The 23,253-nt window shown below is 37.6% G+C and overlaps 1 protein-coding gene across 1 annotated transcript in view; it reads left to right on the top strand.

Annotated features, from left to right (window-relative positions):
* Window positions 1-22,795, top strand: part of LOC135693121 (uncharacterized) — a 33,229-nt gene extending 10,434 nt beyond the window's left edge. Inside the window, exons 9-14 of the mRNA XM_065211509.2 lie at window positions 14,472-15,643; window positions 16,232-16,337; window positions 16,581-17,396; window positions 18,172-18,330; window positions 19,263-19,335; window positions 19,965-22,795. Of these exons, the coding sequence (XP_065067581.2) occupies window positions 14,472-15,643; window positions 16,232-16,337; window positions 16,581-17,396; window positions 18,172-18,330; window positions 19,263-19,335; window positions 19,965-20,096 (2,458 nt within the window). The 3' untranslated portion in view covers window positions 20,097-22,795. The remainder of the gene's footprint in view (window positions 1-14,471; window positions 15,644-16,231; window positions 16,338-16,580; window positions 17,397-18,171; window positions 18,331-19,262; window positions 19,336-19,964) is intronic.
* Window positions 22,796-23,253: the final 458 nt, after the last annotated feature.

Below are 23,253 nucleotides of genomic sequence, written 5' to 3'. Positions count from 1 at the left end.
AGATGGTGACATTTTCTGAGTGCACAACTTGTAGAGGGTGGTGTTCATACCAGTTAGGATGCGGCTTGATACCGAAATGTTTGCATATACCCAGTGAAGATTTTGCCTAAAACGATCATGGCGCTTGACATATTCGTTTGGGGTTAGTACTGGACACCCAGACCCAAGATGATCTATCGTCTCAGAGTGCTCAACACAGAATCTGCACTTTGGGTCGGCATCATTTCTTAGTATATTTGCCTGGTCGGGTATATAAGCTTTGGTCCTGTGCTGCGATGATGAAGCCTTTTTTCTCTGCCTTAAGTCCTGAACTCGTTAGCCACTGATGGGTTGCATCCTGGTCTACATTAGCATTTTGGCTTCGGAGTTATTATTATTATTATTATTATTATTATTATTATTATTATTATTATTATTATTATTATTATTTTGAGGTTTGTACTTGTATTAGTACGATATTCCGAAATTTGTTCCATATCTTTTGTTTAAAGTAGAAATGAGAGAATTGGGAACTAATCTCCTATTTTGGAAATTCCTAGTGAACTTAATAAGATGGAGGAATGCATTAGTTATAAACAAAATTTGGAGAAGGTGGTGTTGATAAAAGAACGATTCCCTAATGTCATGGCTTAGAGTGTAGTAGGTTTTGAAATATAGATGTTCGACATTTCACACTGCCCGGCATACTATGGTGCCTTTGTCCGTTAATGATTGTAGGATAATTAGGTAACAATGCGATTACTTGCATGCAATTTAATTAAAAGTGCTTCAATCGATGAATTTGATTAGAGAGTGTAAAACTCAACTACATAAGAGCGAATGCACGGTACGTTCATGTGCCAGACAGAAAGAAAATTTTTGAACAACCCAGACCGCTTACCGTAAATTCTCTTTTTAGCCCCCCCCCCTCTCAATAAAGCCCCCTCTCTTATTAGCCCCCCTTTTCAGAAGGAAAAATTCAATCAGCCCCCCCCCAATTTTCACTGATGCTGAAATAAGTAAACTTGACAAGAAACAGAGATTTTCATTTTATTCCTTGGTCGTTCAATACTTTGCATCAAATAAAAATTCACACCATGTCTCTTCCAGTCACGACAGATCCGAAGACAAAGATTTAATGTGCATTAATCATGGGCCATGTGAGAGCCTTTTACCAAAATTACAGGCCGTTGGTACTCCGAGGGATGAAGTTGACCCTTTCGAATGCTCGATTTCAGAGGGCGACATGGCCTAAGAAGATATTTTGGAATTAATAATTGATTCGTAAATAAGAAAAAATTAGTTAACCACTATAAATGATTTTTTATTACAAAATATTTACTAAGCCCCCTCTCTTAGTTTAGTCCCCTCTCTCTTATAAGCCCCACATTAAAGTGCTGAAAAACAATAAGCCCCTGGGGGGCTAAAAAGAGAATTTACGGTATGTTTTAACACAATGCTGTTAATATTTTCAAAAGAAAATGTTATCAGAATGAGAACAAAGCAACGAATAACCTAAGGGAAATGTAGTAGGATTATTATTTTGTATAATAAGCAACATGAGGACAATCTACATACTATCTGGTGTATAAAACCGGACGGTATAGGATAATCGAGCAGTATAGGATAATCGGACGGTATAGGATAATCGGACGGTATAGGATAATCGGACGGTATAGGATCCCCTGGTGATCGCATCAAGTTACAAGAACAGTCGCCCGATTATCGCATTACGCGTGAACCTCAATATAACAGCTTAGAACCGTCCTGTACTGTTCTATACACCAAAAGCGTGTACAGCATCGATCACTTCATGGTAAACAGTAATTTTCATGAGTAAAATCTCTATATCAAGTTTTTAAATTATTACCAGACATCCGTACTTATTCCGTGGGCTACTTATGCTTGTACCAGGGGCTGGATATGGGCCGTGACTTGTCTCCTGAGCTTCATAGCTAATAACTGTCTCCCCGTACTGAATAAATCTGTCATGTTACTTTAGATAAAAATTGAAGTAAGGCAACCATGATAGTCGGATATGTGGTTGTGGTTGTGTGATTTGCTAAAGAGATGTAACTGGGAAGTTTGCTAGTAATGTTAGGCCTTGCCGTTCTTTGTAGAACAAGACCAAAACGAAGGTTGGCCTTATATCAAAGCGATTAAGAAGGTTCACAAAAACATTGCTCATCTTTTTTGTTTCCGGGTTTGCATAGTTTAAGTGAAGTTCACTGACATGGATTACAAGAGTTTGATGTCTCCTGTTACCCTCAATATGTCGAGACGTCAGCGTAACCTAGGCAGCCGAACGATGCAGAGCCTAGAGCAGACCATGAAACCACTTTTTGGTAAATTCCCGTCATTTAATATTTTATTCAAATATGATAGTCTTCTATTCATTATTCATAACACAGGGCAATGGTTTTGTCTCGATAGTTGATCAGATTAATCACTAACTCTAATATGGGCACTGCCTTTTCCCGTTGCTTCATTTCCAAAATGTCTGACGAGGCCTTGGCTTTATTTCATTGGAAAGAACATCAACAGTAAATTTAATACATTGCTTCCATTTGGGACAGACATGACTCGCCAGAGAGAGGACATGTTTTTTATTAGAAACATCTTGGCACGTGATGAGCTGCGCTTTTACAAGTGCTTGTTCGGCAGCCCAGGGTCCAGCTCCATTTACAACTTCTTCCACTTTTTAGCCCTGCCCTAGCTACTCACTAGCCGTGCCAAAGTCACGGTGATTGCCTCAAAAATTGGAGTTTTGACAGGGAAGAACTTTGACCGGATTTGGTTGAGTGTAGTTATCGTATTAAAATTTTGGTAGAATAACATTCAAAACATCACCGCTTAGGAATAGTATTTCTTTATAACTGTTGATCAATAAAATCGATATAAACACGCTATAATATAAATCGAAAAGTTTCAAAACCGTGGAACATGATAAGTATCTCTTTTCAGACTTCAAACTAAAGTTGATTCTGGCTTGTTTTGTGGTGTAATTTTATTAATAGTAAAATACCAATTCCTTCCACCAATAAATTGCCTATCCAGAGCTAATTCTAAGATGTCCTTGGCGCTATTAATTTCGTCTCCCCCCAAAACTAGTGGCTCTTGCCGCTAGACGACTCTGTAAAAAAGGTTTTCTCAAAACTTTCCTCCATATCTCTATTGTTTTTCAGATTTTCCTGCGGTCAATGACCGTGCGACCGTAAGGGGGCAGCCATTTCTTTCTTTATTTCTTTCTTTCTTTCTTTCTTTCTTTCTTTCTTTCTTTCTTTTTTTCTTTCTTTCTTTCTTTCTTTCTTTCTTTATTTATTTATTTTTTTCTTTCTGTCTTTCTTTCTTTATTTCTTTCTTTATTTCTTTCTTTATTTCTTTCTTTCTTTCTTACTTTCTTTCTTTTTTTCTTTCTTTCTTTATTTCTTTCTTTCTTTCTTTATTTATTTTTTTCTTTCTGTCTTTCTTTATTTCTTTCTTTCTTTATTTCTTTCTTTATTTCATTCTTTCTTTATTTCTTTCTTTATTTCTTTCTTACTTTCTTTCTTTCTTTATTTATTTATTTTTTTCTTTCTGTCTTTCTTTCTTTCTTTCTTTCTTTATTTATTTATTTTTTTCTTTCTGTCTTTCTTTATTTCTTTCTTTATTTCTTTCTTTCTTTATTTCTTTCTTTCTTTATTTCTTTCTTTATTTCTTTCTTACTTTCTTTCTTTCTTTATTTATTTATTTTTTTCTTTCTGTCTTTCTTTCTTTCTTTCTTTCTTTATTTATTTATTTTTTTCTTTCTGTCTTTCTTTATTTCTTTCTTTATTTCTTTCTTTATTTCTTTCTTTCTTTATTTCATTCTTTCTTTATTTCTTTCTTTATTTCTTTCTTACTTTCTTTCTTTCTTTATTTATTTATTTTTTTCTTTCTGTCTTTCTTTCTTTCTTTCTTTCTTTATTTATTTATTTTTTTCTTTCTGTCTTTCTTTCTGTCTTTCTTTATTTCTTTCTTTATTTCATTCTTTCTTTATTTCTTTCTTTATTTCTTTCTTACTTTCTTTCTTTCTTTATTTATTTATTTTTTTCTTTCTGTCTTTCTTTCTTTCTTTCTTTCTTTATTTATTTATTTTTTTCTTTCTGTCTTTCTTTATTTCTTTCTTTATTTCTTTCTTTATTTCTTTCTTTCTTTCTTTATTTCTTTCTTTCTGTCTTTCTTTATTTCTTTCTTTCTTTCTGTTTTTTTTTCTGAAGCAGACAATCGAATCAGAATAACTTTCCGAATGAAATCCATTATAAAGATGGGAAAAATAACATCGTTGCAAGCTAGAGCTCATATCCACAACATTCTTTCTACCAAAAGAATGCAAAAATTAAGTTTCCCAAACCCCTTCATACCTGTCCATTGCCAATCTTTGGCCCTGTTTACTGCAATTTTCATCAAACTCCTTTTTATGAAAATCTCACTACTGTCATAGACGACTTTCACAATCTGATGATAACTAAACTGTCCTTGAGAATGTCACTAGCTATTTATAAGTGTTTACCTGAAGAATCCGTTTTCTGAGCTTTATCTCCAGACAGCTAAGAAACATTGAACTCCATTGCTGCAAAGGGTACCGGACATTGAAACGACTGCAAAGCTCATACTTTACGAGTACACTTTTTTTTATAAGAACCAGTAAATTTCAGTTCAGGCTGACTGTTCTTAACTTTTTCGAAATTCTGAGGCTGGATTGTTCTTAATTTGTTTTTAAATTAAGAGGGTGTAAGCAGTGCTATTGCTAGCTTTTTCGCTCTAGGGTGGTGTACAGGCCTCATTTGCCAACAAAGTGAGTGAGACAGCCTAAATTTGCTGACAAATTTGAATATTCACCGAAAAAGCACCAACACATCGCTAAAAATCCTCGATTTTGAGAAAAAACGTTGTTCAAAATTGCATTTTGCAGAAGCTCAGCCTCAGCTTGTTCTTAATTTGTTCTTAACTTTTGACCAGTTTTGAGGCTCGTGTTCTTATAAAATTGTTCTTATATAAAAAAGAGTGTATTAGCTTTTCAAAGGGTTCACCAGTTGCTTTACCGGTATAGCATGACAACGTAGCATGACGATTTTGTCTCAGCTTCAAAGTAGTCTTTTGAGTGAATTCCTATTTCTTCCTATTGCATTTTTTCTAGCACTGTCATTGAAGTTTAAAATTCGAATCAGTTGCTTCACCCTGGGGCCTTGTTCAATCCTGGGGGCTGTTTAGGGGGCTTGAAATAGAGCGGGTTTAAAAGAAAAGTTTACTTGATGAAAACGTTTTCAATTTAAACGCGTGATGTCAGAAATATCATACGAGAATATCACAATCTGACTCCTCGTTTGTAGATTGGCCAAATCTTCACCCGGATAACAATGCATCTTATCACAAAATATTTTAGATATGGATGAGGCTTAATAGATAGGAGGGGGCTTAACAGAGAAGGGACTGAATAGAGCTAGAACAACAATATGTTATTCTTGAGCCAGATTTTTCTGTGTAGTTTTGTTTTACTTGGTGATCGCCATGACGATGTTGACATCACAACTATGCGGCCAGCACGTGCAGTTTAGTTCTAGACCGACTATAAAGGTCATAGTATTGCTCTTAAGGCTATACGGTTCGCATTGCTATAGTTCCTTTGTTCTCTGTCTAAATTACTAAACTGTCACTTTGGCGTAGAGATGAGTAACTATTGACTCTTTCCTTTGCTTTGGACTGCTTACGAAAGTGCAGGTGGTGGAGACCCGGTGCTCTCGGCATCCACCCGCTCTCGTTGTCCCAGATTACGCCGAGGTTAACCGCACATCAGCCTGTAGGCTCGTCTGTGGCCACTTCCAAAGCTTTGCACCATTTTGTGAATGCGTCAAGCCACGAAATAGACAGTTTTCGTCTGCCTGTTAGATTTTAACAATCATACTTTGAATCGACTGTATATACCTTTGTTCAACGGACGACGTGCGGTACGAACGAATTTTGGAATGCAGGTCAGTGGTTGAAGTGAAAAAGTCAGCTTTTTAGACGCAGAACCCTGTAAAAGAAAACTTTTATACAAAGGATGGTGACAAACAAGTGTTGGCTATCGTTTGGTGGAAACTGTGCTAGGGACAGTATTGAATTGGAGTAATTCGCTAGCGTTCATTACGAGGGATTATCTGCCCCTACGATCTGCTTCAAGTCTATTTAACGCTGGATACCCAAGTTTATGCTGAACTGTCTAGTATGCTGTAGCATAAAAGTGAATGTTTTTTGGAGAACTGGCTCTTTTAGCTTGCGTCATTCAATCTGAAATATGTTTGCTTGTCTATGAGGAAAGCCTGAAGTCACCTGGAATTTTGCGGATTTTCTAAATAAACATCTATCAACATTTGAGATTCAGATTGCTTTTGGAACTTCAAGGCAAACAGTAAGTTGAAAAGTTACAGATTTGTGGTTTTTTGCCCTCGTCTTCTATGTTTTGCAAGAAAACGATCTTGATGTAGACGTGAATGGAAGACTCGAGGCTTCGAAATTAATGAAGAAAAAGTCAGCGTTAATCTGATAAGAAAGTGAAGTTGCAATAGTGATTTTGCGGAGAAATAATAGATATCCTGGCCTCGCTATCTAATCTGATAATGTAGTTTTTCGAAGAAAATCTTGAAAGCCGAGCTGCTGTGACGTAATTGCGAACCATATTTTAAACGGCTTTTCTGTTACGTTCTATTGAATGAAACACTGGGTAGCAAAGCAACAGCGAGATTACGATGGCGAATATCAAATAATTACAAGCTTGGCGGAGTTTCGCAAATCGAAGGTTTTCGAGAAACCGTAAGTTGGAGCACAGTCAAACACTGATCAACTGAGCTGGGTCGCATAAGAAGTTTATTTCTATTTTGATGTTAGTATTTGCTTGCTGTGAGGACCCTTCATTTCGCTTTATCGCGTGACTCGTAGATTCTTTTGCAAGTACCGAGCTGCAAGATGGACGTTCGCAACTAAGCTTCAATTTAGAATCGGTCTGGCAATCCAACTGCTTACCTTCTACAGAACTGCATTTCTTATCGCCAGTCTTGCAAGCTACACTAGCACTGTTGTTGAACAGTGAGGCCCACCACAGAACGTCTTGTTCTGCAAAAATATTATTTTGTGATTGCTGCTAGTGCAATTAAAGTTACTTGGTATCTTATCAATAGTGTCTTCCAGTGTGAAACAGTTTTTGTATGTCACGTTGCCTATTCTGCATCTTCGACGAAGTTCAACTCTTTATCATCTTTTTAACCTCGATGCTATGATCAAATAGCTTTATAAATTGTCAGTTAAATGACACACGTGGATAGTAGTTCTCGTTTTAACAACAGATCGTCAAGAAGCATTGGTTGACCGGCTTACTTACGGGACACTTGGTGACCGCCAGATGGAGAACAGTAAGGCGTTGAAGATCGACCGGGCGACGGAACTTTCTACCAACCTACCGACGATATCTGAGAGTTTCCAAGAAGAGAAGCATTTTCCATTGCAGTGGCAGGGTCTTCTCACTCGCAGGCGATTCTCTAATGACAAACATTTTCACCGCACCAGCATTTCGTTACCTCCAATTTTCGCTGGGGGTACAGAAGACAACACGCACGACCGGCTCACGTTGCAAACTAAAAGAAGGCCGTCTACTCCTCGACCTGTTCCTTCAGTTCGTGAGGGAATTCCACTTAACAGTCCAAAAGCCAGTCTAGATCGAACTAATGATGGGGACCTGGGCGATCAAAAGTGCTTTTCCAAAGGCGACACGGTTCACCTTAGGACTTCTAAGCTAGTGCCGCGAGAAAATATTCGAGCGGAGATGGAAATTGCAGCAATGCCTGAATCGGAAGAGTTTGATAATTGCTTCCCGCTATTTTCTGTTTCGCCCGTCAGTCTGCACAAATCTCCGCAAGATGATTTTCTGCCACAGTCGCGTATTTTCCGGCGGAGGAGTACAGGCGAAAGTCGCAACTCCAATATTTCACTGAACAGAGCAAAAATGGAGCCACGCGATGTTCACACGGATGCAAAAGTCGCATTTAGATTGATCCGGCCAAAGCAAGAATAAGTACTGGTCGTGTTTAGCAATTGTTCGACCGTGATGTGATAGTACGGCACCTATTCGAAGCACGGCACTACATGACCGTCATATGATAGTGACAAATAGCAACGCTGATATTTATAAAGGAAGGACACTTTCACTCTATGGATTTTCAAGGAACAAATGTTAACCTAACTGTTACATCTGAAACAAATGGCTATTCCACTTAAACAAGTAACAGACTTCTAAGAGTAAAATCTCACGTTTTTCTTTCGAAACAACATGGCTTCTAGAAAGTCTCAAAAAACTACCTTTAGAATCATTTGCGTTTTAGCATAAAACTCAGTCATATGTTTAAATTTGGCTATATCTTATGTCTTGTTGCTTAGGTGACGCTCAATCGCCAAACATTAATGGCATCCTTAGCCCAAAGTGCAAAATGAATGCCAACATTGCAGTGGTGATTAACCGAGTAGAAATTGCCGTTGCAAAATTTGCCTTTTTCCATTTCAAAGTATGGCACTATGTTATTAAACTGATGAGAAATCACAATTGTAACTGTTCGTTAAATATGAAGCACTTTCTGTCAGTATAGGGAAGAACAAATTTTCTGTCTAAATGCGCTGTTTTATGCACTTGATCACTTACAATTAACCTTTTGCCGAAAGTCGTGGCTTTAAACTTTGATTCTCTCTGGAAATGTTGTCGTGTATCTGTTCCACTTATACGTCTTAAACGCTCTACCATAAGATGTTCGTTGTTTTTAGCGTATTTTTCATGTACGTTAAGAGCGAACTGGGTTCTCTAAATCGATTGCTCAGTTTAGGGGAGGGTTAGATTGATTGTGCTTGGAATTGAGCTTCGCCCCTTTTTAAGTCTGTTTCGAAAAACTTGAGGACCGTTTTCACTCTCCCTCTCTCCAAGTGAAAAATTGCTCAATATTGGAGTATTTACTTTTGAAGCGGTCTTTAAATTGAGATCTGAATGCACGCATTTCGGATGCTGTCTGCCATTTGCGATGTTGATGCAAGTATAATTAAAATTGTGCTGTTTTGGAAGAAAATTGTGCTGTGTTAGGGATGAAGTTTTAATATGCGACTTTGTGCTAAACCTGCTACACTTGTCTATCTTGTACGACGGAAATCAATTTTCGAATTCGTTCTGCCATGCCTTCGAATTTGTAGAAAACTTGGAAACAACTTATTGGAATTGTAATTTTCTACAGATGATATCGGTGTGATCTATAAAAGGTTCTTCATAGGAAAGGGTGATATTTTCATGGGGTGCATTTTCATTAACTGAATGGGAATGAATACAAGATTGCTTGAGATTGAAAGCCGTGGCCTGGGTGATGTCATTCTTCTTTAGGCCCATCAAGCCTCGTTCACGTGCTGCTATCTGATTCCCGTTAATCATGTACTGGCAATTCATTGATTGTTCGAAATGCCCCGTCAATCTTATTCACAGTAAAACGCATGAACGTTTGGCTCAAAGGTTTTAACATGAATTCATAAACTGAATGATGAATTTGATATTATATTTAATTGCCTCTCAGTAGGTTGTAAATCTTCAGTGGAAATCTCCTTTTCTTGGTTTTCGCAACTTTTCTTTGGGATTATCCAAGGCTTTTGTGGTTAAAGCCACCAAACATACAATTATTGTGTTTTTCAGTACTATTCAATCAGTTTGTCAAATCTGCTCATAAAATGCCTTTCGCATAAATTTGTTTATCATTAACTACCAACCAAAAGCAGCACTTTATTACGTCATAACAACTGCTTATTAACCAAAGAATGAGCTCTACAGGAACATTGCAAAGTTGAAGAGCAAAGGTAAACAGGCACACTCTGTCCCAGAAAATGGAGCGCAGAAATTGGTAAAGAGGGCACTTCTGACAAAGGTGCATTCTAAAAATTGATGGCATATGCCCCTGACCCGCCACACAGCCCCCTCAGACCTACTTCGCTTCTGAATTATAAGGAAAGAATGGCGCCCAACGAGGAAAGCCGTTTCATAATGCGCAAAATGGTTTCGATACTCACAGGCTTCATTGTTTATTAAATGAATACCTTGTTTGCGGCAAAATATTACATCAAATAGGGACTATAAACGAAGCATTTTTTAGAAATGAGGAGATCAGAGTCTGGAAAATATTTTGCCATCTGTGATCTGATTTTTACCATCATTAAACCTGTATTTTAGGGGGCTCTTTTGTGTATTCAATACACGCCCTTTTTAATCGAACATTTTGGCGAAATTACAAATATTTCTTGTTGCTCATAAGAAAATGAAGAATATTCTTTTTAAATTGATCCCGGTTACTTTTTAAAACTGAGATTATCTTCGTCGGTTATAGAAATCTATACAGTTCCATGGTTCACATCTTCGGCCATTGTCTTATCCTGCGAGCAGATTGTAGAGAGAAGGAATGTAAACACTTTCCACGGGCTATTTTGTGATTGGAAGGAATCACACTTTTATGATCCCAGTAGCAGGGTCGGCAAAATGTATTTGAAAGTGGAGGGGCCAAAATATCGAAGTCTTGAAAGGGATCCGGAAAGGCCACCACAATGGTTGGCAGCAAGAAAAGTTTTGGAATTATTGTGTCTTAGGAATGGCCATGGAGTTTAACTGAAGGAAAACTGGAGGCAATATATCTAAGCTTTGTTTTATCAACGTGTCCTATAGTCTAGTCTGTTGTAATGATAACATGAAATAGAAAAGGTCTTGCAAAGTTTCTAGAATAACCTTTATGATAAAGCTTGTAATGAAACTTTTTTAGATTTTGAAAGTACCCAAATAGGATGGGGGAGAAAAATAAATGCTTGATATAACACTGTTTGATAAAAAAGCATTTAACATTGAAATATAAACAGAAGAACTATCAGCTAAAAATAAAAATTAAGCATTTTTGAACAGTTAGGATATTATTTTTCAACATCTGATCTTAAACTTCTTGGAGATAAAGGGTTTTTAGCAAAAAGACTCTAGGTTTGGAAACTTTGAAACCGGGCCGATCAAAAAGAGTTTTGATATAATTTATAATTGCGTCTAGATTTTCTCTTTTATAGTAGGGATGGATTACCGTTACAATCAAACTTTGAAGTTTTCTTGATGATATTTTTTAAGAACAAATCTGCCCGTTCTTTATTTCTCATATCCTCAAAAATTTTAGGTAGCAAACTGACCTTGTTTGCCAACGTTAGGCCATAGAAAAAACGAAACTCCGTCAATTTGTGCTGTCACCAAGTTATTCTGGATCAGGTTTCTCGATCAATATCCTAAAAAAGCAGTTGCTCGTTGATCAACTTGGACAATGACCGACTTCTCCGATCAAATTTCAATATTCAGTTTTATAAATGTCTTCTTTGGTAAAGACATAGCAACAAAGCTAAAGCTAAGGGCATATTTAAGGCATTACTAGGCACAGTCACTTAGAAAATGATATAGTAACTTTCTGTCCACTTTTATTCAAAAAAAATTATTTTGCTCTGCAGAAAAGTGGGGGCCGTGGCCTCCCCCGACCCCGGCCCCCTCCCCCCGACCCCTCTCGGTTTGGCCGGCCCTGAGTAGTTATTTGAAGTAATAGTTGTTAGTTATGTGAAAAGACAGTGATTATTTTTGAGTAGTTTGACGGTGTAAAACGGGTCTCATAACAAGGTTTTGTATTCGCACTTTTGCAGTAGCACACGACGAGTTGTTGCTGTTCTTTTGGATGTGGTTTTCATGTCAAAAAGCGAACAATCACCACGTAGAACATTTCAGAAAATTTTTAGCCACAATTGTTTGAGAAATTATCGTCAGCTCAGCTTTAATATACGTTTATGTTACAATTTACGACAGCTCTCCTAATCAGAAGATAAAATATTCATCAGTTCTGCTTGTCACACAATCACGCACGCTTCTGCTCTAATAACCAGATTAACAGCGCTTTGACAATGTCAGGTCATTCTGCCTAAAGACCAAAAAGGTTAGCCATCGGGCCAATTCGGTTTACATTTTAAGCCTGCCTTAATCCAAAGTTGTTCGTTATTTCCTTCTATGTGACAATCTTTGTGATATGGTACAAAACGTGACATGGTTATGGATGATGAAAGTGAAGGCTCTTTTTGTCCCATTTGCGAATAAGGTCGCAACTTTATTACTCGGTTAAGGAGCTTTGTTTTGGGACATTTGCACTGAGCATAGGTTTAGAATGGGGTTTACCATCAAATATCTATTTAAAAGATCGATATCTAATAATCTAACTTCGAGGCAAGGATTTGATGTAAAGATTTTTATCGCTGCACATATTCAGAAAATTCTCAAAATCTGGGCGTTGCATTGTGATTTGTTGGTGACCATGCCCCACAAATTTGCTCGCTTTCCAAATGCTCGCTTTCCAAATCATAGGCGGAAGATTGTGTAGTTTTTCCCGAAACATGCGGTTATTTGAAATTTATTTTTCTATTCAAATACACTAATTTTTGGAAATTTCAATACTCATTGTTTCTTATGAGTTTCTTAATTATGATGTCATGAGTGATGTGATGAAATGTTCGTGACCTTTTTTGTCACGTCAAGAGATTCGCTTCCGTTCTGATGCTGTATTTAATTGTGGGAAGTATATTTTTATCCCTTGTGTCTAGAATTCTTGGCCAACAGGGCAATCATGTTCTTGGATTTTAGGAAATTTCGTTGTTCTCAGTTTTATCACGATTTAATAGTTTCTTAATTTTTTTGTTTCGAGTACTGGAGTTTCTTAATTTATTCTGACTGTCCAGTACTAGCTTCTTATAGCCAGTTTCTTATTAAAGAAATGAGTGTAATCTAAAACCATCGATGTACAGCTTCAAGTGTTGTCATATTTTAGAATTTTCGAGCAGTTTCCAAAGGTTTAGGGTGTTTATTCCTTTGATTTCTTAATTTTTTGTCATCTTGGGACTCGGTTTCTTTGAAGACAGTTTTTTATCAAAACAGAATATACTCCTATTATTTCCTGTTTAATTGGCGTAGATGAATAGTAAGAAGATCGCCTTGTAATTTATTAAATTTCCTGTTTCATGTTACTTATGTTACTTTTTTATGTTTCTTTTAAGTAGCTTTTTTTTTGCATTTGGTACCTAAGAACCCTTAATGAAACGTTTAGCACTAACATCAGCAAAAGATTAAGAAACTAATCCCGATCTTAGTTTCGATGAATAATTAATCTTGTCTTGTCTCTCCCAAACTTTGTTCTACTGTCGACCAACACCAAATGATAAATATAATTAAAGGTCTGCCAGCAACGACTTTTATTGGCCTTTTATTTTTAGCAAGATTCTCAAGATGTTGTTTCAGCGGAAAACTCTGTTTTTTACTGTTTTCTTTACATGGTCTAGGTCAGGGCACCAGGTCAACTGTGCAGGCAAAATATGGATACTTCTAAATTTAGTGGCAACAGTAGTTTCTATTAACGGCCTTGATCTAGCCATAGTCAGCTAACAACTTTGTAGTTTCACGAGGACGACGCAAAAGAAGGTTTAGGATCAGGCTGCGTTGTAAACAAAGCTGAATGTATTTCATATGAATTAGAACTCAGACCGAAATTCAAGACAGCGTTAAAGCTTCATCTGGTTATCCCAAACAGAACCTACCCCGACCCCGCCACTACCGTAGACTTTGTATCAACTTATCCAATTACATTGAAAGCCATACTGATCATACTTTTTTACAACTAACTTACAGCTTGGGGAGTGCGTGTAGTGTAGCTAATTCATAAGTCTAGCCCACTTTCATTGGAATGAAACGAAGGTAAAGAAGATAAGTAGGGTTGTGTCTCGACAAATTAACAATGGAATAGTTGTCACTAAAGCACTTGTAAAAATGGCAAACTTTTGGATGAAACTAAATGGCGTGAACGATTTACATAGTTCAGCTATACATGGCTTTTAATGTTATTCTTTGGCAAAAAATAACACGGATTGTTGAATAGATTTTGAAACTTTGTTTGTAAATTCAGGTTCGAGTCAAAATGAGCCGATAACCAGCTGTCTGTGAGGTCAACTCGCATCAAAGATTTGCAGAGTGCTATGGTTAATTGTTACGCACGATGGTTAATTGATAGAACCAGGGGTGCCAATCTTGTTGAAATCAGCCAGGCTCATAGGCGCCGACTTTTATTTTTCCCGGGGGGGGGGGGGGGGCTCAAAATTTAAATTAAAAAAAGTTAAAAGGTAGAGAAAAGAGAGTGTGGTGGACCAGGGCTAAAAAAGTAGGGGGCCAAGGCTTCTTACCCCTTTTTCTGTAGCTTAAAAGCTATTTGATTCACAAAAAAGTGGGAGGAGTGCCATGGTATGTGGTCATCATACGTGTTTCAGTGTTTGTTTTGCCTGAGCTGGCTGGCAATTAAGGCTGGGACATTGGAATTGATCCTCTTAATTTTTCTACTTGTTGAGAAGTTGTGGCATTTCACTTCAACAATATTGTATTGTAGATCAGAGCAGGGACATGGCAATGGCACGGACAAGGATGCACGCCAGTCTAGGAACAGCTCGCTTACGCCAGTACCAAAACATGGTTCAGCGAGCAGGCATTCCGTTGCGGGAAGCTCAAGCGCAGGACCTGCAGCCACTTCCAGTCCCCTCGAAGAGAATCGCGCTGGAGATTTATCATCACGTGGCATGTTCAATTTGAAAGAGTCGGCTGACGAAGTAGATGCTAGTCGCAGTAGGCCAAGAAAGTCACGAAATGACCGGGCGACACGTGCTAGTTTGTCTGATCGAAGCCTACACGAGAATAAGAGTGACGGAAGACTGTCCAGCATAAAGTCCGGAAGTCGGTTGTCGAAGACAAGACCGAGGCAGTGTAATTATTCTTCTAGTGAAGAATCGTATCCAGCTAATCGGCCTGACAGAATGAACAGTAGTGTGTACTCGGAACAAGATAAAGTCCCTAGCTTGATAAATTCCCCCAAAAGTAAATTTAATGGGACAAGGCATCGCCCCAATACAGCTGAAAGCAACCTAGATAGCGGATTTGTGGGCTCTGAAGGTACACTAAAGTCACAAGAATTTTCAAACGGTGGACGAAAGAAGCTCATTCGGCCACCGCGCAGTAAGTCAGAAAGGGAGGACGAGATTCCACGACAACAAAAACAACTTTACTCTCCAAACTCAGAACAAAGCGTGTTATCAAATGAGCCAGTTTCACCTATGAGAGAGCCTGCTGGACAGCGTAGGCTATCAAAGTCATTGCGAAGGGACAGTTTATTAGATACAGTGTCGGAAGTTACCCAGGAGTCCAGACAGCAACCAGATAGTAGCTTTGGTTCTAGGAAAGCCAGTGATCGCCGAGGGTTAGGCAGTGAAGAGAAGTTATCTAACATTGCAAGAACACCTTCGGGTAGACTTAGGGAAAAGTCACGAAACAAGGGTACTTTTGATGACGTCATTAGTCTCCAGACTTCCCCGGAAACACAAACTGATGCAAGTTTTATACGTTTGCCTATCACTGTAGAAAGATCCCCTTTTCTACCGGAATCAATGACACGTGAAAACGACGATGATGGAAGTCTTTTAAACGCAGCTAATGAAATATCGCGCAGAAGTTCAAACCGTTCGAACACAGGCGGTGCTCAAAGTGGTCAGAAAAAGGCGTCATATGATGGTTTGTTTTACTATCCTCTTTTATAAATTATAATAGAGGTCACTGTTGGATGCCCTATATCCTAGACACATTGTGTATTCAATGTAAGCCTATGTTTAGTATATCATGTGAAAAACTATCTATATACCAAAGATGATATGTGTAACGAGAAAATCGTATTGCGTCAAGAATTTAGTCTATGACTTCTCATCATATAGCCTAAAATGTAGAGCAATTAGTACCAATAATGGCTCCAAGCCCCCCCCTCCCCCCCCAGCTCTACACTGGGTCGTTTCGATTTATATTTCTTCTAATTTCAGTGAGTGAATGTTAGAGGAAAGGTTATGTTTTGGCAACGTATTTTTTGTGGTGTGATTCTATGGTTTTGAAACTGTGATTAGGTGACCAAAAAATAGTCATGAAAATTCTCTTTAGGCAAAATTGATGTCTCCTTTAGGTAAAAGAGTGTTGTCTTGAGTAAAAAGTGTGTGGCCTAAATCCCCTCCCCACCCACAGTCTAGTAGTTGGCGTTTCCACTATTTAGTTCATTTTCCAACTACATTCCCGTTAATAAAGACATTATAAAGAAATAAGAATGTCCTTTTGTAGGCTTCTCTTTTGCTGATCCTTCTGAGAAGCCAAGATGGCCCACAAGAGAAAGAATGGATCAAAGTGTGACTGGCTCAAAATACAGTTCAGCAAGTCGAAGGCAAAGGTATATTTCAGCTTAGTATTCATCGTATTGGCATTGCTCTGTATGTTGTTTTTCGCTAGGGAATCATTGATTAGTGTCCCCATGGACGGGAGATACTGTTTTGCTAACATTAATGTTTGATGCATTTTAGCATTTCTGCATAAAATTTCCACACCAGTTTGAGTTTGAGTTTCAATTCCTGACATTTTTATTGAAGATGCATGATTGTGGATTTTCAGGCTGATACTCTTGTTTAAATTGTAGTGAACAAACTGACCGACTTCGAGGCAATTTGAACCTGCTTCGCGACCAGTTAGCTAAGTTGGATCAGTACCGTTTTCAACCGGATACTCGCAGACGCTCGACTGTTCGCGGAGACCGTCAAGGCCCTGTAGAGACTCCTCATGATAAGTCTTATGACGACATACGACAAAAGCTAGATGAACTGAATCATCAACTTCGAAATTCCCTTAAAAATATACAGCCCGGTGATGGTTTGACACACACACCGCACTACCAAGGTGACCGGGATTACGAAGACCTCAAAGAAAAGATCGATATCTTAACAGGAGAGTTGCAAAGAGCCAGGAAAAAACCTGCAGTTCGTGAACCTGAAATACCTGTCGAGTTCCCTTCTCCTGTCAGACCACTCTCTCAGCCGACTCCAGCCCGAGAGTTGTATGGTACTCGGGAGGCATACCAAACGCCGACACGGGAGCCATACCAAACGCCGATCAGAGAATCTCAGCCGTCATTTACCGCTAAGACAAATGCGCCGCACATTCAAGAAACGAGTCCAACTGTAATTCCAGTCTGTCCGATTTGTTCCGGCGTTGGCTACCATAAACATGGGGATTACGTTTTTCCTCGAGATTTTCTCGAATCAGGCCGGCCAGTGCAAATTGTTCCAGAAGGACTGGCACAGAATTCTGACTCGTATTTGCCTCAGCGGTATATTACATCGACGCCAAATGGTATCCCTGGAAGATTAGAGACACCACGACTTCCACAACCAGTCACTGCCAGCATGCAGCACCCATCAGCTGTTGGTTATCTAGTCGATACTCCTTCTCCTTACAGGTATCCCAACTTATTTTAAGTTCAGTTTTAATGTATCTAAAACAGATCTAGATTTTCTTGTGTTAGTCTCTTCACTGTAAATCAATTCTTAGTGTTGCCGAACTTGGATTTATTTGTCTAAATCAAGCAAAAGGCCTGTCTTTGCAATGAGTTTTGCAATTCCACGTCATGATGAAGAAATTGAAGCTATGTTTTAGGGTATATCCGCTGATATACCCCTACCTTAAAAATCATTCTGAATGAAGCCGTAAAGCCCAATCTCCAGCAAGAAAAAGACTTCGCTACGAGATACTTAACGCGAAAAAATCCTTGTTGATGTTTTTGTTAATGTTGACTTCACGGACATTGGATTGTTGACTTCACGGTCACGGACATTGGACATTGGACGGCCATTTCGCTGATTTTTTCTTACACTGGAGCCTTTCTTGTCTTCTTAATCTAATGATTGTAAGCTTTATTTATAGATCGCGCAACAATTTATTTTTCATTTCTATCTATTCATGAACTCTATACTCTGAGTGTCAGGTGAAATGAGTTTTGATATCATAAACCTCTGCTTTTCAGTGCTACTTTCAAATACTCAAATTTATACACTTGTCGTTCTCTGATCTTTTGAATGGAATTTCTTCCCGTTGCAACCTAGAGATCACTTTTGATATTTGAAGTGGCGTGATCACAGATCCATATCATGGTGACAAAGCCAACCTTTCCTTCGTCCGTCTCAGTGTATTTGATCTATATATTGTTTTTTATAGCAGATTTTTTATCTCACTAGATCCATGCCTGACCTTGGCAGAGCCGGTTCCTCTCAGCTGTACCTAACCCCAAATACAATACACCACATCCACACCTTCCATGGACAGAGAAGATCTCGAGGCAAATCTTCGTCCAGTGATTCTCAATCCGATGATGAAGCAGAAAGGCAAAACAGCAGGTGAGCTGAAACTTTTTCTAAATTCTTATCAAAGGACATTGGTTTTAAAAAAATTCAGTGAGTTCGGAAAGTTTACAACAGTTTTGAAAATATGAATTAGAAATGTCATGTGGTTCGATCAAGCTTTCTGGTCATGGTGCACAGTCCTTATCCACACAATATTTTCACAGCTTTTCGAGCTGCTCTCCCCATTACAATGTTGCTTAATTTAGATATTTATGGACACCCATGATGAGAATCTTACGTTCAAACACCTTTTTTAAACAATTAACATTGCGCATGGGGAAAGGGGAATGGAAGAGTGCTACACCTAAGTATTGCATTGTATGGAGCTTAATTGGCTTGAAAGCATACCAGAGTTTGCAAAGTACAACACATTCCAAGCTTATTTAATTAGCTGGTCATTTACAACCCATTTGATACTTCTTGTCATGCTCATTTCTTTCCAATGAAGCCTTCTCGTCCTTCTTATTAATCTTCATATTAGCCAGAAATTTTTTGAAATCACCTATTCTATGAAAAGCAAAGAGTTTTCACATGTTTAAGCGTCTTAGGAGAGGAGATGTTTTCAGTCCAAACTATGATCGTTCTTTTCAAATAATTGAAATTGCTCATACCTTTTTAACACTATAAAAGCAACACGTATTTCCACTTTGCTACTAAATATTACTTAAACTCAAGTGGGAGATTGGAAATTATGAATTGTCAGCTTTTTTTAATTCTTATCGATTCATGAAATAAAGAAATTCACAACATTTTAGCTCTTAACTGAAACAACATGCTCAGAACACCGTTTTTCTTGGAAGTAGCAATTTGCACCCAAGCCTGTGCATGAAATTTTTCTTAGAAAATCGCAACCAAGCATTCATTATTCTCACAGCTAATCGTTGTGGTCAAATAGTCGTATTTGAATATCAATGTTTTCCTTTTAGGAGCAAAAGCAAGTCGAGATTTCAAAAAAGTCGAAATTCAAGCCGAAATTCAAAAAGTCGACTTCTAGATGAGGTATCTGTTTTAAAATGTGTTCTTAAGGCTAAAAATTGTCCTTCAATCCGATTATATGTAGTTTAGATTATAGGGCATTTGTCATAGACCATAGATCATATCTAAGAACTTAAGTTATCCAGTGAACCCCCTTAAGGCTTGCTAGTTAGAGCATTTTGGGATTTGGACTATTTCAAGGGGGATTTAGCTTAGGGGGGGGGACGGCATGTAGCAGTCATTTGAAAGTCGTCATACAGATAGTTCTTATTTAAAGTATTTTCACATTTTCAAATTAACTTTGAGAAACAGAACATTTGCTAAGACAACACATACAACTAGAGCAAAGCAAAAAAGCTTTTGTTTATTTTAGTACTTCATGTTTTAAAAGTTGGCATGTCAGCATGGGAGCTCATCTGAGTGTGATTGCTTGTTAAAAATTCGAGCCTGTGGTACATTATGGTAGATCTTCTGAGGAAACGAAATCGTTTTATCAACATATTTATCGACAGCTTTTTGCCCTAATAGTTGTAATATATCCAAGGCTCGTTGTTTTATGACAAGTTTTGCACAAAGGCCAAATTGCATTTAATGTTAATTCTGATGAATTAAAGCCTTGCAATGACATAATGGCGTCGTTTCATTTTATACAGTATGACGACTGGCGCCTCGACGATGCTCTGAACGAGGCAGGTAGAGCAGCATGCAGTATGCAACGAGTTTCCCGGCGAATGCTGAATAACCTGGCAACAGATCTGATCAGATCAGGATATTCGGAGTATTAGATAAGTCAGTTGATTGAAGCATCTTGTATTTGACCTCATTGTATAGTGTTGCAGCTATTATTTATACGTTAAGTGATAGGTTTTGAACAAAATGTAAAGTGAAGCGCGTCCGCCTTTTTTAATTGCCAGAAACGCTGAAATGCCTACTCTCAATTAGGGAATTACGAAAAGAGGGGGATACTGTTAAGAGGTTCTTCTCTAGCATTTTCAGATAATAACATCCTCAGTTAGGTTTCATCAACCTGATACAGCCTTAAGCATTCTAATTACATTGCCAAGGACTCAAGTATGCCCTACCCCATACTAATATGCGATTATCTGCTTATCATTGACCCATATTCGGAAAATTCAAACACTCAACAATTGCTAGTCATTTTTGGGGAGTCTTTAAAATCATCAATTTTTTCTCATAGGGCTGGGTTAGTTTTTTGGAACATTTTGTTCTTATTTTCAAAAGGTAATTCAAGCTAACGGAATGATTAAACTTCTCTTTCGTCCTTTTATTTGGTCATTTCTCTTAGGCCCATCGACCAAATTTAATTACTGCTCTACTTGTATCTCTTTGTCATAAATAAAATTTTGCTTTAAATCCCAGTCACCTATTTGCAGAAAAATGTTTAAAGCAATTTTAGAGAATGTTATCCAATTTTGAAAGTCAGAATTAATTAGGTACTATGATATTCGCCGGAGAATAATAAAGACTAGAAATGAAAGAATGATGTGGTTTCTTTTCATATTGGATAACAATTTTATGTGATAACGAGGAGGTAAATTTTTGTCTAGGTCAAAAAGATTTCAGAAATAAAAGAAAGGTTTTTGAATGAGTGTTGGCCGAATAGTCGACACGTGTTTGTTATATTGTCCTGTCTTATGGAGTCAAAAACGATAGATGTTTTCTTCAAACAATTTAGATTGTAAAATGAACTTTATTGTGTTTTCAGTAGATTGACTCGCCGAGTTTTGTCTCAACAGAATGATTTATTCTGAATCCTGTTAATCTAAGACGCTGCTGAGCTGAAATTCTTTCAGTACGAACAAATTAGATGGTTTTGGACTAGGTGCAAATACGTAATCACTATTAACAGTTTTGTCTGCCGATGCTTTCCTTTTCAATGTATCTTCGTGTGCATTCAAATTTAATCTGGCTTTGTACAGTGATTCAATAATCTAAATCTGCATGTCCTTTCATTCTATCTGCGATGCAAAATCTTGATAACCAAAAAAATAAAACATCCCATCGTAAACGATTCATCTTTTTAAACCAAGTTTTTATAAGAGAACATTTAGAGCATCAGCATCAACTCTTTTCAAGAAGACAATGCTGAATCTTGCTTTAGCGTGTCTTTGTACCTTGAAAACTGGTCTTAAAATCTACTCTCATTAAGGTCATTTTCTTTAACTTGATGTTGTTAAAAGTGCCCTGTTTCACAAGAAGCCTCCGGTTTATCCTGTGAGTTTTTGCGTTTACCAGTTAAGTTCTTTTTCTTGGTATTTTTGTTGCGTTTTTTAGAATTTGTATTTACGTTTTGATATCAATCTTTATTTTTTATGGTAGATTTAGATGTTTACAACGTTTTTCTTGTATCAAACAACTCTTAAGTGACGAAGGACAACAAAGTTTAAACTTACATACCCAGGCATTCTAAGAAGTGCTCCACATTCTACCTGCCCTCGTTATACCGGCAACCCTTTATTGGGCATTTTTAAGCCGGCGTAGGAAATCCTTGAGTAAAAAAATGACATGACGATACTAGGAAAGTTTATCCTCTCTGCACCCTGACAAGATTCCTTAAAGTAAGTTAATGCCACCAAACTCCTACCCGGGTTGCGAGCAACCCACAGAGTTGACTGGCTAGGGTATGAAAGCACAGAATACTTTATGTCCAAACTTTCTTATCTTAAGATTATGGTGCAGAAAAACAGAAAACTGGTTTTTCAAATTTGTTCTTTGCAGCCTTGTAGGCTGAAAGCTGGACATGTTTTTGCCAATTATCTTCTTTTAGGTTTTCGTAATATTTGTAAAGAGAAGTTTCTATGAGTGTGCTAATAGCAGCTAAGCCCTGAAAAGTAAGTTAATGCCACCAGACTCCTACCCGGGTTGCGAGCAACCCACAGAGTTGACTGGCTAGGGTATGAAAGCACAGAATACTTTATGTCCAAACTTTCTTATCTTAAGATTATGGTGCAGAAAAACAGGAAACTGGTTTTTCAAATTTGTTCTTTGCAGCCTTGTAGGCTGAAAGCTGGACATGTTTTTGCCAATTATCTTCTTTTAGGTTTTCGTAATATTTGTAAAGAGAAGTTTCTATGAGTGTGCTAATAGCAGCTAAGCCCTGACAATTCACCATCTTGAAGCGTTTAGACATACATTATCCATTGTCAAGTGCTACAGGCTCTATTTTATCCCTATATCGTCTCGTTACATTTTGAAGGCTGCATCATTTTCCTGCACCAACAAGTTGTAGAATAAACCTTGGAATGTGGGTTCTTGAGAAGGGAATTCTCTGCAAGTGTGCTTAGATGTCATTTTAATGCCGCAGACCAAAGTATTTTCTCTAGATCGTGTTACATATTTATTGTGCTTTAGGTAAAGCCATCAAATATTTGGGGATAGAGTTTAGTATAGGAAGCATTTTAAAGGCTTTTTTAACTGTATATTATCATCAATTGCCTAAAGTAATATATATTTTTCACATTGATTCGGTTGTCTTTTTATTGCCGTTTTTGGTTCTGCCTGCACTGTTTGTCTTACTGTTGTGAATATTTTCTTGTAGCCAACCACAACTTTAGAAGTTGGCTTAGCCACGAGCCTGTAGGAGAGGAGCAGCACCGTTAATGCGACTGAACGTGTGATATGTTTTGAAATGTTGTTTTTAATTTTCTTCCTAATCGTTATCCATATTAGTGGTAATTGTATATGATCTAATGCAAAATAGCCCTTGCAGATACCATATCCATCTAGTCTCTATTCGGTTTTAAATTAAATTTCAAAAATGCAATTCTTGTGAAAAATCTCATCATTGACGCTATACCGATACGAATAGGGTTGGGTAGGTTACAAAAGATCGAGGGTCAAATCCTGATCTCATAAAGTTTCTGATCTATTAAACTTTGAAAAGTTTTTCTGTCCTAATTAAATTGATGCAACCTTACGTGC

Source organism: Rhopilema esculentum, chromosome 11 (assembly GCF_057945365.1).
Source record: "Rhopilema esculentum isolate cy_ngs chromosome 11, ASM5794536v1, whole genome shotgun sequence".
In the NCBI taxonomy this organism is placed as follows: domain Eukaryota; kingdom Metazoa; phylum Cnidaria; class Scyphozoa; order Rhizostomeae; family Rhizostomatidae; genus Rhopilema; species Rhopilema esculentum.
The sequence above is the reverse complement of the archived record's forward strand: the minus strand, read 5'-3'. Positions and strand labels throughout refer to the sequence as shown.